General features: G+C 44.6%; 2 protein-coding genes across 2 annotated transcripts in view; both read left to right on the top strand.

Moving 5' to 3' along the window:
• chd8 (chromodomain helicase DNA binding protein 8) overlaps nucleotides 1–6,045 on the top strand; it is a 49,276-nt gene extending 43,231 nt beyond the window's left edge. The window contains exons 36-39 of the mRNA XM_041239634.1: nucleotides 201–371; nucleotides 842–961; nucleotides 1,648–1,752; nucleotides 3,944–6,045. Coding sequence (XP_041095568.1) covers nucleotides 201–371; nucleotides 842–961; nucleotides 1,648–1,752; nucleotides 3,944–4,402 — 855 coding nt within the window. The 3' untranslated portion in view covers nucleotides 4,403–6,045. The remainder of the gene's footprint in view (nucleotides 1–200; nucleotides 372–841; nucleotides 962–1,647; nucleotides 1,753–3,943) is intronic.
• A 5,254-nt stretch (nucleotides 6,046–11,299) lies between these two features.
• On the top strand, nucleotides 11,300–12,448 carry LOC121307325 (gastrula zinc finger protein XlCGF17.1-like). Its single transcript, XM_041239504.1, has one exon. The coding sequence runs from the start codon at nucleotides 11,300–11,302 to the stop codon at nucleotides 12,446–12,448; it is 1,149 nt and encodes a 382-aa protein (XP_041095438.1).
• Nucleotides 12,449–14,390: the final 1,942 nt, after the last annotated feature.

The raw sequence follows: 14,390 nt of genomic DNA, 5'->3' as shown, positions 1-14,390 counted from the left end.
AATGGGGGCAACTGAATCAAGACTATTAGACAATATTGATCTAATTGTTTCCGTCATCCCTGTGTTTTTGGTGTCGTGGGCGTTATGCTTACTTATTAGATGGATATCGTTCGTACTAGCCTGGAATCGGTTCTTCTCTGTATACTGAAATAGATTTATTTTAATGATTTGATCCCCCCACCCTCCCTTGTGTTTTACAGGCAGAAGGTCCGTCCCAGGACTCCCCCTTCTCGGACCCGCAGGCCCGTGTCCCAGTGATCCACTCCCTCACTCGCTCGGTGCTGGTTGGGCAGGACGCCCCCAGACGCAGCGAGCTCTCCGACTGGCTCAAAGAGCACCCCGAGTATGAGGTGGAGCCCCAGGCCCTGTCGGTGAGTCCAGCCAGCGCTGCGATAGAGCAGGGAGTCCCGGCCAGCCAGCCAGCGCTGCGATAGAGCAGGGAGTCCCGGCCAGCCAACCAGAGCTGCGATAGAGCAGGGAGTCCCGGCCAGCCAGCCAGAGCTGCGATAGAGCAGGGAGTCCCGGCCAGCCAGCCAACGCTGCGATAGAGCAGGGAGTCCCGGCCAGCCAGCCAGCGCTGCGATAGAGCAGGGAGTCCCGGCCAGCCAGCCAGAGCTGCGATAGAGCAGGGTGTCCCGGCCAGCCAGCCAACGCTGCGATAGAGCAGGGTGTCCCGGCCAGCCAGCCAACGCTGCGATAGAGCAGGGTGTCCCGGCCAGCCAGCCAACGCTGCGATAGAGCAGGGTGTCCCGGCCAGCCAGCCAGCCCTGTTGTTAGAATTGTTGTATCCTGGCTAGTCTCTGAATGAGGTCTGCAGGTTTGTTGTGTGTTTCTCTCTCAGTTCCTGGCAGGGAGTCACAGACACAAGAAGCACCGCAGTAAGAAGATCTCTAAACTGGAACCCGGGACCCTGAGCGGAGCAGAGAGGGTGCAGCTGGTCCACCTGCGCAGCGGCAGAAAGGTGAGGCAGCGAGGTGGGATGGAATGGGTTTCCAAGCCACAACATTCATGCTGAATCACTGGGATCGTTTAAGACCCTAACTGATGCAGTTCTGAGATCAATCCGTTTCTGAACAGCCGCCTCCTTGTGCATGAATTTTGTTCTAATAGAGGATCATTTTTAATAGTTTTTTTTTTACGTGGCCATTAGTGTTTGACATGTACAGGTCATCTGTGACTTTTTGTGTAATGTTAGAGTGTAGACTGCAGATGGAACTGGCTTCAGCCACAGTTTGATACTGGGAACGAGATGAGTTTAACACACAGGTTTCCAGCTGCAGATGGTATACGACTTGTTTTTTACAGAGTCACATATGGTCACTAATGATTTTTGTTTTAAACTTTTAAAATGAATATTATTGATACAAACTTAGGTTTTTTTAAAAGTGGTTTTAACTGTAATATATATTAATATATATTAGTTAACGCTTTAATAAATCTAATTGCTGTTTTCAACATTCTTTATTAGACTGTTAGTATTCCAATTGTCAGTTTTTGTGTGACACATCTTAGGATACTTATACAATGGTATTTTATTGTGATTTCTTTGCTTTGTATTGTACAGTGCTTTTTGTATGATAGGCGCTTTATAAATGTCAATGCTGGCTGGTTTAGTGAACCCCACTCTCCATCCCTCCCTCTCTGTAGCTGGGGGGTGCGTTCGCCCCCTCTCTCCGGGGTCTCCGGCAGTGTCTGGAGGAGAATCCGGACTATGTCGTCTCCGCAGACTGGGCTGAGTTAGTCAGGCACTCGGTGAGTACAGAAAACACAATGTGTTCATTTAGTCTGAATAGTTATTTCCCAGGATGTAGATTGAAACTGCAGTTAAACAGTTGTGAAAGCTTGTGGGCAGTAACTGTACCCCATGAATGCAGGTCTGTTTATTACTACCGGTACCTGAAACAATGGTACAAGAAACTCCGACTGAAAAGAATTGCAAATCCCAAGCATACAATGGGGGCGATGTATGCATGAACAGAAAATCTGTTATTAAACAGTGCTAACATGACAAAGTTTGAAACAGCAGATATGTTGTAAATAAGGTATACTACCAGCCTCCACACCAGTGCTGTGACCACTGCAATGCTCTTGCACCAGGACTTCAGGAATCCCAAATGACTGTAAATCATGCTGAACTGTTAACATACCTCTCACAACGACTAAATAAAACTCCTGCTGCCGGACACAAACCTACATCCCATAATAGTACTCCATTCGGCTGACTGAAACTGCAATTTGATTGGGAAGACGAGAGGTCTCTTGCCATGTACAGCTATGGCCAAAAGTTTTGCGTCACCCTAGAATTATCTAATTTTGCTTCATTGACGAAAGAAACCAGCTGAAATTGTTACGTTAACATTTTGAATTACATACCTCTTTGTAGTTTTCCATGTACTTAACAATACAAGCACAATTTTTGCATATAGATTTTGTAACTTTAGAGCAAGCCATGGGGAAGAGCCATACCTCCTGGGAAACGTGCTCCGCCATCATTGCACTTCATAGGGAAGGTTTGAGCAGTCGTCCGATCGCTAACAGAGGTTGTGCCAGCCGAAGCACAGTATCTAGGATCATCCAGAAATGTAAGACTGTAAAGCTGCTCCCAGGTCTGGATGCCCAAAAGAAGCTGAAGGAGTGAAGGCATCTCTTGGAGAAGGGTTTGCTGTCAGGAGGTCTGCTAAGAAGCCCATTCTGAGCAAGAGATAGTCTGAACTATTGTCACCTCCACCCTACTTCTCAATACCATTGTCCCAATGGCAATTCTGCTCCCACGATGATGGGAGTCCCTTGCCATTGAGCCAAACAGGTGAAGACGTGGTTTAAAGACAACAGCAATATGACACTGGAGATATTTATCGAGCATCAAAAGAAACTGCATTGTCAGATTATTGATTGCTTATGTATTCAAAACCGAACCGGGTAACTACAGACCAATAAGTCTGACTTCTATTATATGTAAACTTATGGAAACTATAATAATATCCACAATGGAAAATTACTTATATGCTAAGAGTATCTTTTTGGAGACAGTGTGGTTTTAGGAAAGGAAGATACTGAAATTGAAGGAATGTATGAAAAAGACCTAGGAGTTTATGTTGACTCAGAAATGTCTTCATCTAGACACCATGGAGAAGCTATAAAAAAAGCCAACAAGATGTTCAGATATATAGTGAAGTGTGTTGAATTTAAATCAGGGGAAGTAATGTTAAAACTCTACAATGTGTTAGTAAGACCTCATCCAGAATATTGTGTTCAGTTCTGGTCACCTCGCTACAAAAAGGATATTGCTACTCTAGAAAGAGTGCAAAGAGCGACCAGAATTATTCTGGGTTTAAAAGGCATGTCATATGCAGACAGGCTAAAAGAACTGAATCTATTCAGTCTTGAACAAAGAAGACTACGCGGCGACCTAATTCGAGCATTCAGAATTCTAAAAGGTATTGACAGTGTCGACCCAAGGGACTTTTTCAACCTGAAAAAAGAAACAAGGACCAGGGGTCACAAATGGAGATTAGACAAAGGGGCATTCAGAACAGAAAATAGGAGGCACTTTTTTACACAGAGAATCGTGAGGGTCTGGAACCAACTCCCCAGTAATGTTGTTGAAGCTGACACCCTGGGATCCTTCAAGAAGCTGCCTGATGAGATTTTGGGATCAATAAGCTACTAACAACCAAACGAGCAAGATGGGCCGAATGGCCTCCTCTCGTTTGTAAGCTTTGTTTCTTCCATGCTGCAGTTTTGTGCACGTGTAGCCTCATCCACATTCGTGTTGCTTCATAAAGTAACAGCACTGAGGGCTTCTCATGATGGCTTCTCTACTAACGAACATCCCAGTGTGTATTTAAAACAGGTTTAATCCTAATAGCTTTGAAAATTAAACTGCATCAATATATAATAGCTCCCCTCTCTGTCATTGTGTCTCTCTCTCTCTCTCTCGCAGGGTTATCTCCCTGACTCCATGTTTGATCGAATTCTCACCCAAGACATCAAAAAGTCCAGCAGACGCCCCAAACAGACTCCTCGTGCTCACAAACACCACGGCAACAGCAGTCGCCATGACGACAGAATCATCAAACTGGAACCCACTTCTCTCAACTCCACAGGAGGGCTCCCCTTGCTGCCAGATGGCTCAAATGCAGGCAGCTACCAAACGGAGGGAAACAGACATCCCCACTATCACCGTGACAGCAGCTCTGCTCCTTCCCCTGTCTTGCCACGTCACATCCTGTCGCCGCCTTATGGTGTCAAGATGGAGGCGGAGCTGGAGGGTGGAGCCCTGGAGGTGATTGACTGCAGCGATAGCCTATCGCAGGGCTACGCTAGCTCCGATAAAGATTTGTCTCTGCTAGATGATCCTATGATGCCTAATAATTCAGAATCAAGCGAAGGTGAAGATTGATCTGCTTGATTTAATGATTTTTTTCGGGGGAGGGGGGGGTGGGGGACACCACATTTTTATTTATTTCTTTTTTGGTTTAGTTCAGAGAACTTGAAGTGGTTTCTCAGAACCAGGAGACGAGGTGCAAAAAAATGACTGAGAACCATTTTATTTGGCTTTTTTGTTTAATGTTTTGAAGCGGAGGGTTTAGATTTGACAAGTTGACCTTTTAAACCTTCAACAGTACTGTATTTATTTGGTGGGTGTACAAAGGAGAGAGTTTGTAATGTGTTTTTTTCTTTAAGCCAGTGTCCCAAGCAAGTGTATTTGAGTATGTTTCTTTATTTTTACGTAGGGGATGGGGTGTGTGTGTGTATAATGAACTCAAACAAACACAGAGATAGCTTAATAGGTATTTATATACAAAACAAACATTTAAGGATTTAAGAAGGCTGCAATATTATGGTCAATTAACTGAAATTTCTCAATAGGTGAGAATATGCACACCTTAAAATTGTAATACAAAACACATTGTAGAACGTCTAATAAAGAAACTTAGAAAATTAAGAAACGTTTGTCATTGAATTAAGTTTCTTTTAGTATTTCTAAATTCAGCCCTATTGATAAATAGTTACAGATGACAAACTTCAAAGGAGTCCAGTCCAGCTCTTTGAATGTATTGGCTTGTGCCGCCTTTACATCTGCAGTGAAACCTGATCAAGAATCCATGGATAACTTACCAACTTCAGTAATAGATTTCTCAAACTTGGGACTCCTAAAAATCGGATTCTAAAAATGTGTGGGCCACTGAGGCATGATCTGCTGTAAAGCCATAAATATTTGCGAGCCTTATGCATTTTTTGCATGTTTTAAAAAAAATAAATACAATTTTGGCACAATCAAATTCCACAAACACATACTTCTTATTGCAACAGGTCACCAATATTGCTGGAGCAAAATAATTTTTATGGGTGTGATTCACCAAATATTTTGGTTGCAAATGTTTATGGCTTTACAGTACCTTATTTGTACCTTGTAACTTACTTTTGATTGCAATAGGTTTTCACAGTCTGAATTCAGCTTCCTAATTTTATTTTCATGAATTATTGTCATTAATTTCTCACTGATTTCCATCCTGGGTTAGTCTTGGGGAAATGGAAAGACTGCCTGTTTCTCTCCCCCTCCTCGATGTTTCTATTGTACTTTGTTAATCACCATCTTTGTCATATAGAATTTCATAAGAGGCTTTTAAATAAGCTACAAAGAAAAACTAGAACAATATTATGATGTTCGATAATAATAATGTACCGGTTCAGTGCCGTGTGCCTCTGATTTAAAGTGCATACAGATCACATCAGCTCGTACAGATCACATCAGCGCGCAAAGTCTTCCTTCAGTCCGTTGATATTGTTAATACTTGATGTACTTAAGGGTGAAAATAGCCAAGGACTTATATTTTAGTTTTTTTTTTTTTTTTTTTTTTTCTTGACACCCTCTCCCCAAGATCTCTTCAGTTGGTAACCACCCCCCCCTCCTCTCAGCTGTAGAATCCTGAGCTAGCGTGGGTTAGGGTGCGAGTACATACTGTACCATGTATGAAGACTGTTTGCAATGTACTGTATATATGCTGTTTATAAAGACAAAGAAATAAACAAAAAAATACAACCGAGTGGTCTGGGTTATTTTATTGTGTCCCCAGTTTGACACTACAATATAATTCCTCCTTCTTGGCGTCTCTGTTAATTTACTGCATTCTAGCAGAGCTTCGCTTTCTCTGAACTCGGCTTTACCGGAATGAATGATCCACGCAGGCACAGTGCTGCTGTATTACACTGAGGGGCAATGGCAGCTGGTAGAACGGGACCACGGTGTGCCAACTATACCCTAAATCTTCACTAGCAATGGCAATGCATTAATTGCGCTGTGTTATACTGAGGGACAATTGCAGCTCAAGCATAGTGCAGCTACAATGGGATGAGGCTGGCAGAATGGGACCACAGTGTGCTAACCAAGTGATCTTCAATGGCAATGCAATGGTTCTGTATTATTCTAATGAGAGATGGTAGTATAGGGCAGCTACAATGGGATGAGGCTGCCAATGAACGGATAGTGTGAACCAATTCGCAGTGCTGGCAGTCCAGTCCAGTCCAGTACTATAGTGCTTCAGCAGACACAGTGTGCACAATGTTTCCAGACCCGTGTGCATCTGTATTCTGCAGTATTAATTCCACATACTTAGGGCTATAGCAATGAGTTGTTGAAAAGATTTTATGAAATACTTTAATGCAATATATTCTGTATAATAAAAAGCGTGTGTGTATGTATAGCTTTATTTATAAACGTTTTGCCGCCAGGAGGAGTATTCTCTTGGCTCGAAGGGAATGTATTTTTGTGTGACACCAGGAAGTCGGGAGTCGGAAGATTCAGCGGCTGCCTCTGTTGCTTGCTTGGTTTGAGAGGTGAGTGGATAAAATAATAAAACCTGTTTCGTGTTTAAAGGTGCGGAGGTCCAGGCCGTGGGGTTTATTAGAGACAGCGCTTGCAGCTCGGGTCCAAATGCACGCCTTTGCAGGTCGATGCTGGGCGTCTCGATCGGGGGAGCAGGCCTGGTTTTCTGGGCTTTTTCTCTGCAGAATACGGCACAACTCAAAATGATCTGCAAATATTAAAACGAGCACGTCAGTCTGGGAATACGGTGATATACAGCGGTACCAAATCTTGAAATAAACAGCATTGTTGCAATATTGTGATTTTGTGCTCTTCCTCGTTTCGAGAGGGTTTATCAGTAGCTTTTATGCCAAGCCCGTTCTGGGTGATCGAGAAACGAAATGCTCATAATATTTAAATGTACAGTGTTTGTTTTAATAACTGTGGAGCATTATTGCAAACGTTCGTTCTTTTTTGATAGTCATCGCCGATTCGTACGGAAGTTGGACGGGCAGTGAATACACTGATCTCTCTCTTCATATATATATATATATATATATATATATATTATATATATATATATATATATAGTTTTTGTCATCGTGGAGCCAGTTAGTTGTTACAACGGTACAAATCGTTCTGCAACTTTTTGCCTGTTTAATAGTTACGATTATCTTTGGAAAACTGTAGATAATATTTGACATCAGTGATGGGAGTGAGATTCCCATTGCATAACAGTTTGATCTATTCCTGGTTTTACTGTGAGGAGTTTAATAAGACACCCCTCAGCTTGTTACCTACACACACGCTGTGGCTAATCAAGCTGGTATTAATTTAGCCAGCTTTATTATTTACCAGCACTAAAGGAGCTGCACAAAACAAAATCTTAATATAACTACCCACTTCCCTTTCGCTAAACTTACAATAAAATAGAAATAATTCCCTTTCTTTAGCCCTGCAGGTAACTGCAGTCTTTGTGGAGTTTCACACTGGCAGGAGGTTCATACTGGGAATAAGAATCCCCAAAAGCGTAGCTGCCAGGAGATATTTTACTGGTTTCTCTGTTGAAAATGACTTTTTCCGAGGGCCGCTCCTGCTGTGCACAAGACAAGACAGACAGCATGCGGCTGTTCTGTGCAAATTGAGAATTATAATTTGCAGGTAGTCCTGGAGAAACTAAAAAATATTGCATTTGTGTTTGCCCTCAATGTTATATTTAGGTACATTTCTGTGAAATGGCAGACCACTGTCCACGCGCTCCCAGCATGAGTACAAGTGGAGCGTCTTGTCTCATGACTGTGATCTTGCAATATTTTGCAGGGCCTGTTTGACAAGGGGAAATCCCCCTCTACATTAAAAGTCTATCTGGCAGCCGTTCGGCTTGCCATGTCAAAATTGCCTCTGTCTCCCCCAGGAGAGCTCTTCCAGTTTTCAAAAGGAGCTTAGTGACCTGGGCTGCCACTGAAGGACATCCTCACTGAGGCACTCATGAAGCCTTCGTTTGAGCCCTTGCGTTCAGCTCAGCTGAAGTGTTTATCACTCAAAGCGGCTTTCTTGCTTGCAATCTTCTCCGCTAAGTGGGTGGGTGAGATTCAGGCATTTTCAATTGCAAAAGCCTGCTTCATTTTTTCAGAAGCCGGGACAAAGGTTACACTCTGTATCAGTCCTGCTTTTCTGCCAAAAACTATTTCGGCATTCCATGTCAACCAGCCTGTGGAATGGAAAGCTTTCCGTTCAGCTCCTTTCCAGTCTGACAGTCTCCATGCGCTCGGGTCCTGGCACACTGTGTTGACAGGACGGAAAGTTGGAGGCAGTCCGAACAGTTTTGTGTCTGCTATGGGGTGAAGTCACGTGGTTGTGCCCAGTCTAAACAGAGGCTGTCACTGCCTGTGAGCGAGCCAGCCTGCCCCCACCAGAATACCTCTCTGAGGTTGTGGTCCAGGGTTAAAGAAAAGGGCTTTTAACCAGGAGGCCCCCGGTTCAAATCCCAGCTCTCTCCCTGTGTGACCCCGAGCAAGTCACTGAACCTCCTTGTGCTGCGTCTTTAGGCTGAGATGTAAGTGACTCTGCAGCTGATGCATTGTTCACACGTCCTAGACTCTGTAAGTTGCCTTGGATAAAGGCATCTGTTAAATAAACTAATAATAATAAATTTACAAAAGCGTGGCTTTGGAACTAGAGCGTTAAGGACAGCTTCTCAGTCAACCCGGACACAGGAAAGAGGTGGAACTCATCTCAATCTTTAGCCCTAGCTATTTGTACTGGGGTTCCTAATGGAAACGCGCAAGGTAGCCTGAGGCTTAGCCTTGTACCATTCCAGCCATTCTGCAGTACTGCCTTGCAACAGCTTTGGTACACTCACCCATTGGGTAATGGTTACATTTCTATTTCAGGGAATCGGGGTTATGATAATAACCTAACGTTAGCACGCTAGTGATCATGTTAATAAATCTAATAGGATGTAAGAGAATGGATTTTGGTCAGCACTCCTTTAAAGAAGGGATCAGTGATAATGTTAATAAAGCTAATAGGAGTTGAGAAAATTGGTCCTTGAATTTATTAAGTGTCTTTGTGGTATTTTCATATGTAATAATCTGAAATAACAATTTTTTTTTTTTTTTTGGTCTTGTATTTTACACATCACCAGGTTGGCGACACCTGCTGTCTGTCTGAGGAACTGCAACGCAAACACAGTGCCTTCAGAAAAACACCAATCATCTTGAACGCTAAAGTCTGGGTTAATCTGGATTCCATTCGGACTACTGATCGGGGTTCCAGAACGTTCTGGATTATTCCTGTGAAATTTTCTAGAAAAACAACATAAAAAAATGTGTTAATTTTTTTTTTTTTTTTTTGAAAGTGTACTGTAATGTTTCTAGAATGTTATAGACGTTTGTTTTAAATATTAAACTGAGCAGCATTCCAAATGGACAGCATTATTGACATTGTCTAGGGAACTTTTGGGGAACAAGTTTGAAAGCTGCCCCCTGGAGGAGTTTCAGCGGCACCGCAGCGCCCCCTGCTGGAGGGCTCGTTGTTACTAATGAAACTAATTGCACCCACTTTCTAGTCAGATTAATGGAAAGCTGAAAGTGTCATTTTAACTCGTTTAAAAAAGCAACATGAAACGGGCAGCGTGCTCGTTACTGCCCCCCACCCCGACTTCAGAAAACAGCAGGACAAGCATTGAAGAAAGGGCTTCAACACCCCCAGTGACAGCACTGGTTAACAGACTCTGCAACGCAGATCAGTCGCACGTGTGTTTGAGCTGGTTGTAAAATAAGGTTTTTATTATTACCGTGTCATTCTCAGTGTCATGCAGTTGAATGCAGTGTGTTGGAAAGGCTGTCGCAGAAATGGAAGCACTTCTGCCGCTTCTAGGCAGAAGATGATGCTGTAACTACTGCACCCTCGAGTGGCCACAAGAAGAACTGCAACTCCCTTCTTCAACGTGGAACTGAGACATTGTGTATATATATGTAAGGCACACATTATAAGTATATATACAAGGATAGCTGTATATCACTTATGCAGCAGGCTCCCTCTACTGGATTATTAAAGGAATAGCACAATATCGCTTTTAATTTGAAGTAGAATTGGAAGTACACTATTATTATTCTTATTATTCTTCTTCTTCTTATTATTATTATTTAGACATTTAACAGACTCTTTTATCCAAAGCAACTTACATAGACTAGGGGGTGAGCTATGCATCATCAACAACTGCTGCTGAAGGACCTCGTTTATTTTACTTTTCTTCCAAAGGACGGAGCACAAGGAGGTGAAGTGACTTGCTCAGGGTCCCACACAGCGAGTCAGTGGCCGAGCTGGGATTTCTATATTAAACTAACAACGAGGCGTAGTGAAATTGTTCGTTTTGTTTCCGCTCCCCCTTGTGGAGTTCAAACCAACAGCGCTTGCCTTCTGGAACGTTGAACGAAACAAGATTATTGCTGCTGTCAAATATCGCTGGACTGGAATGCAGTCTGAGCTGACAATTTTTTTTTTTTTGGAAAAATCTAAGCTTTTTTTGGCTGTTGAACTGTACTGTTGTCTTCAGATAGTGTTTGAATACATTTGGACATGTTTTTGTATTACAATGGAAAATGAAATGACAATATTGAATAAAGACTCAGTCAAAAGGACGCAGTACTTAGCTGCAGATTTTAGGAGTAATAATCGAAAATAATAATAATAACAACATGAACATGAAAATTGAGAAGCAGACAAATAATCAACCAAATTGCTGTTATTTTTCCTCTCTTAAAACTCGGTCCTGAATGCCCTGATAGCTCTCAAGGTGTGACGCAGACAGGATTGCTGAAGAACAACAGCAGTCTCTCTGTGTATACTTTAGCCAGTGTGTTTGTAGAAGAGATAGCGCTGTTTTAATCCAAAGCCCAACAAAAATGTTTCCAAAAACCACACCCTTGAGCCCTGAGCTCCTGAGCCAACAGTGATTTCAAACTCTATGAAAATTAAAAACAAACAATGGCCGACAGGAAAAAACGAAAACCGCGCGTGAAAGAGCCCGCCGTGAAAACGGAAGAGGCCCCCGCTTCCCCTCCCGGCTCTCCCCCTGCGACAGAGCCAGCTGAAGGAGGAGGAGAAGAGCCGTCGCATTCCACGCACCAGTGCAAGGAGTGCGGAAAAGAGTTCCCGCGGCTCTGGGACCTGCGCTACCACCTGCGCTCGCACCAGGAGGGCCGTGGCTTCCCCTGCTCCACCTGCGGGAAAGCCTTCTTCCAGTCCTCCTCGCTGCTGCGACACGAGCTGAGCCACCGCGGGGAGCGGCCCTTCCAGTGCTCGGAGTGCGGGAAGAGCTTTGCGCACTCTGCGCAGCTGGAGAACCATCGCCGGAGCCACTCCGGGGAACGGCCCTTCGTGTGCCTGACCTGCGGCAAGGGCTTCATGTCCTCCTCCCACCTCTCCCAGCACAAGCGCACGCACTGGCCAGCCGAGTCGCGCCACGCCTGCCCGCTGTGCGGCAAGACCTTCTCGCGGCCCTGGAACGTGCTGCAGCATCTGCGCTTCCACACGGGCGAACGCAACTTCCACTGCGAGGCCTGCGGCAAGAACTTCTTCCGCTCCTCCGACCTGCTGCGGCACCAGCGCATCCACACGGGCGAGCGGCCCTTCCGCTGCGAGGTGTGCGGCAAGACCTTCTCGCGCTCCTCTGTGCTCGCCAAGCACACGCGCATCCACACTGGCGAGCGCCCCTTCCAGTGTGAGGCCTGCGCCCGCGGCTTCATCACCTCCTCGCAGCTGGTGGAGCACCGTCGCACCCACACCGGAGAGACGCCCTACCTGTGCTCCGACTGCGGCAAGACCTTCAAGTTCTCCTTCCTGCTGAAGAGGCACATGCGCACGCACTCTGGGGACCGGCCCTACCCCTGCGCCGACTGCGCCAAAGCCTTCAAGACGTCCGGACACCTCCACAAGCACCAGTTGATCCACGCGCGCGAGGGCCGCTACCGTTGCAGGCTTTGCCAACAGCTCTTCCCCAATCAGATGAAGCTCGACCGGCACAGCAGGGCAGAGCACGTCCAGGAGGAGGGGGTAGAGCCAGGGGGCAGTGGGACTCCGGCCGGAGGAGCGGGGACAGGGGAAGGGGGAGAGGGGAAGGACGGGGAGGATTGAGTTAGGGGAGACTGGCTGACTCTCTTTCTAATGCTTGCAGGAGTGGGTCTTATTGCAATTTGTCTGATTCAACAGCAAACAAATTTCTTTTCAGTGTTTCTAAATTCAGCAGTATTGATTTTGGATGAGTGTTTAATAGCAGAATAAAAGCTATGGTGATCATTATTATTTAACTGTTGTCAAAAATGACAAAATATTATTTTCCATATCAGTTCCAATGCTGTACACATGATACAAACATTTCGAATTTGCAATGGGGGCGTCTTGTGATAGATTTTATTATTGGTTACAAATATTTCTAGTATGTTAAGGTTTGGGAAATTAAACTAATATTCCAACTTCATGTGCTTTAATGTGAGTTCAGGAGCTACTCTTCAGTTCCATTTGTCTGTATAGAAGCTATATACCACTTTGTATCAAGTTTTGTTTTGCTGGCAATACACTAGCTGTACACTAGATGGCGCTTAGTAATATAAAGATTGGCTGTTCTAGCCTTCATTACACGTTATGCATCTTTACTTTAGCCAGTGCCATCTAGTGCAGAGCTAGTGTACTGCCAGCAAAACAAACTTGAGCCACAGTGGCAGATCACTAGGTGGCGCTGCTCTTGTATGAAGACACTTTGGTTGATCTACCGTACACATGTCTACAGCAGGCACCATGAACTGAACTCACCTTAACACATAAAAAACACAACAGAAAAACCAAGGAATGTGACTGATTGCAATAAGAAACACTCGAATGACTGCAAATGCCATTAAAAGACAAGGAGACAGTAGAACACTAAGAACATGTGATGTGAATATGCTTTACTACTGGATGTGTCAAATACTAGGCTTCAACATCCTGAAAACCCTTGCACCCTTCCTATAGTAATCTTAATGTAAATGTGTGTGAGGTGTAAGGTGATGGGAATATGCATAGTTACACTACTCACCTTTCTCTAGCCGCCTGGGTTCCGATCTGGGGGTCTGCAGAGACGAGACAACCCCCGCAATTCAGCAGCTCAAGAGCTTGCATTGAGCAACAGGCATCAAACAGACAAGGTTAAAGTTCAGTGGTGCAATTCCAACTGAATGATAAACTGTTCAACAAGAACTGCTTTCTGCAGTGCTGGGGCAGTGTGGGGGGGTATAACTACAGCACCCTCAGGTGGTCACAGGAAGAACTGCAACCCCCTTCTAGCATGTGGAACTAAAGAAAGACATTGTATGCATAAGGCACACATGTACAGACACGTGGATAGATGTATATCACACATGCAACACAAACTACTGGATTATACAAGGAGGTAGAGCTCCTGCACACAGCATGGAAATAAATGCATGTTTCCTGCAGTCATTGCTAGAGCAGACATCCTCTGCTGCTTCCCCTAACCAGCTCAGCTGAGCCCCTTGCCTCCTCTCTTCTCACTAAATATCTTGGGATCCCAGAATAGATACTCCTTTGTTTCTCAGATACATTGGAATGAGCAGCACGCCCCACAAGGGAAGGGGCACTCCGTTACGAGCTCCGTTTACTGCTAAGGGAAGCAGGGTGGCTGGAGGAGAGGGTTTTCAACATGCTGCCTGTCAGAGACACACGCAGGGCAGACCACCCAAAGTGACTCCAGAGGAGAGCCACCAAGACCAAAACAAAATCAAAAAACGTCTTATTCTGGAAAAAAAAAGTGCCAACAGCTTTCAGATAAAGCTTAACCGGGTCGAAAACGTTTCATTGATGAAAGAGGCCAAAGGAGGCTGACACGAATTGTGCAGAGCAACAGACGGGCTACGGTTAGTCAAATGACAGTCCAGTACAACACTGGTGCCGAAAGACCCATAAAAGAATGCACAACTCGTTGTACCTTGACACGAATGGGGTATGGCAGCCGACGACCGAACAGAGTTCAACTTCTTTCAGCAAAAACACAAGAAACTGCGGTTGCAGTGGGCTAAGGAAC

This window comes from Polyodon spathula, chromosome 55 (assembly GCF_017654505.1).
Source record: "Polyodon spathula isolate WHYD16114869_AA chromosome 55, ASM1765450v1, whole genome shotgun sequence".
Lineage (NCBI taxonomy): Eukaryota > Metazoa > Chordata > Actinopteri > Acipenseriformes > Polyodontidae > Polyodon > Polyodon spathula.
Note: the sequence above shows the minus strand (reverse complement) of the source record. Positions and strands in the feature narration are given on the sequence as shown.

Coding starts and splice junctions, on each gene's coding strand:
- LOC121307325 (XM_041239504.1), top strand. CDS start 11,300: ATGGCCGACAGGAAAAAACGAAAACCGCGCGTGAAAGAGCCCGCCGTG.